Below are 1924 nucleotides of genomic sequence, written 5' to 3' on the forward strand. Positions count from 1 at the left end.
AAAAAAAAAAAAAAAAAAATTTCAATATGTGGGTTGCTATTGTCTGAAAGAGGAGATCGCACCTGATCTGCGTGACAGTATCACCCAAACTCCCAGTCTTCAGAGACCATGAGACTTTCACCAGAAGGGGAGGGGACAATGGCCTGAGAAGAGGTACCCTGAGGCGGGGGTACCTGCTCACCTCGTAGAGCATCCACAATGCCCTGTAGCACCCGAACCACCTCCTCGCCAAGCAAAGGAAAATAGTTTTGGGGGTAGAAGAGGGCCAGGTTGTCCTGCTGCAGGCGGTTGCCCAAGTGATCAGGCAAGCCCACCACCTTGCTGAGCAGAGTCTCCTGCAGTAGTGGGAAGCCGGGCTTCTTCTGTGGCCGACACTGCTCCTCCATCAAAGCTGCCACCCTTCTCTGGCTGAGAAAATTTGCCAGCAGCTGCGCCATCTTCATCAGACAGAAGCTGGGGCTGAACAACAGTAGGAACATTGGGCGGAATCCCTAAGCCCCTCTATTCCTGGCACTTTCTTCTAGCCAAACGGAATTCCCACAGGCCCTTGTTAGACAAGCAGACCCAACAACTTCATTGTCCCTTATGTCCTGACTCATAAAATGAAGGCACATACTTTGAATTCCATTCCTGAATAACCATCTTCTAGCAGGATATGAGTGGCACTGGGGCCTGCACAGCTGCCTCGACTTCCAATCACACTGGACATAGCCATCTCTTGCCTACCCATGCCAATTTTAGCACGGTGACTGCTTTTTAGCACAGTAACCTCTAAAAACCCAGCTTCTCAAATAAAGTGTTCTTCCAACTGTCAAGTAATCTGATGTCAAATCTGGGACCTGCTTGGAGCTAGGAGTCACGGCAACCACATGTCCCATAGGCCCAGCTTCTCTAGAAAGCCCAAAACGTCCCAAGGTGGCCCCCCCAAGAGTTGGCTGTGGCACCCCGGGGCCACAGAGTAAAGGACAGGGCCCCACCAGCTGGAGGAAGTGGAGGTTTTGTGTGCTGCCTGCACCAACAATGTGAACCCTCCTCCTGCTATCCTCTGACAAGGTGACAGAACGGCCAGGGCCTTCCTAAGAGTTGTAGAGGTGGACACACTAACTCCTAAGTGTTCAGCTGTGTGCAAGTTGTCCTCTCCCCCACACAAAATTTAGAGATCCTGTTGCTCACACCCTGGCTATTCTATGCTTCTCAAGTCACAGAAAACCCCATGGTCAGACCAGCCCTGCTCACCCTGCAGTGCCCTCAAGAGCCTCCATAAGTACTAAGAAGGCTTGGTCAGCAGGGCCTTTCAGGAAAAAGCTGTCCCAGAGCTCCTCCAACTGGCCGTCTGGCGACAGCTCCAGCCAAACTGGGCTTAGCTTTCTGACCAGACATCTGAGAAAGGCGGAAAAGTGGACAGTCGCAAACTCCTCCTGTTCCTCAGGGAGGGCTGGATCCTCTGTTTCTCCCAGATACCGCTTCAGGAACCTCAGGGTGTGGAGAATGAGGCCACAGTCATCGGAAGACGAGAGCGTGTGAATGGCTTCCCTCACGGTCAGTCGGACCGCAGACGGCGCAGGGTCCATCCTGCGGACAGGCCCGGGAGCCACAGGAAAGCACGATGAGAAGGCCAAGAAATCTAGTCGGCGGCTCCGGGTGCGGGCGAGGAGGTCGTCCTCCAACCCTCTCGGAAACCCGCCCAGGGCCTCCATCCAGCCTCCCGGTCTCATTCCTTCCCCATTGTCCCAGCGGGTGCCCCGGGCCAGCGGGTAGCGGGTCTGGGCCAGGAGACCACCCGTGATGCGCGGGGGCTGCTGCAGACCCGCGAGCCCAAGCGCCAGAAGCCCGGGGGACCCCCGCCGCAAGCAGACACCTTGCAGTCCCGCCCAGACCACGACGCGACGGCGACAACCACTCTGAACTCAGTGCACCCCCTCTA

General features: G+C 55.7%; 1 protein-coding gene across 4 annotated transcripts in view; it reads right to left on the reverse strand.

The window, feature by feature from the left end:
* The window catches only part of Telo2 (telomere maintenance 2), a 16080-nt gene extending 14165 nt beyond the window's left edge, over positions 1-1915 (reverse strand). For 2 of the 4 annotated variants that reach the window (XM_033758541.1, XM_033758540.1), the window contains exons 1-2: positions 1237-1831; positions 182-459 (exon numbers count right to left, since the gene is read on the reverse strand). In XM_033758541.1, the coding sequence (XP_033614432.1) occupies positions 182-459; positions 1237-1715 (757 nt within the window). In that variant the 5' untranslated portion in view covers positions 1716-1831. Of the gene's footprint in view, positions 1-181; positions 460-1236; positions 1834-1858 lie in introns of those variants that run through there. The other 2 variants (XM_010620503.3, XM_033758542.1) reach the window with 2 other exon arrangements.
* Between the last annotated feature and the right edge of the window lie 9 nt (positions 1916-1924).

This window comes from Fukomys damarensis, unplaced genomic scaffold (genome assembly GCF_012274545.1).
Source record: "Fukomys damarensis isolate Sample0158 unplaced genomic scaffold, DMR_v1.0_HiC HiC_scaffold_34, whole genome shotgun sequence".
NCBI classification, from domain to species: Eukaryota; Metazoa; Chordata; class Mammalia; order Rodentia; family Bathyergidae; genus Fukomys; species Fukomys damarensis.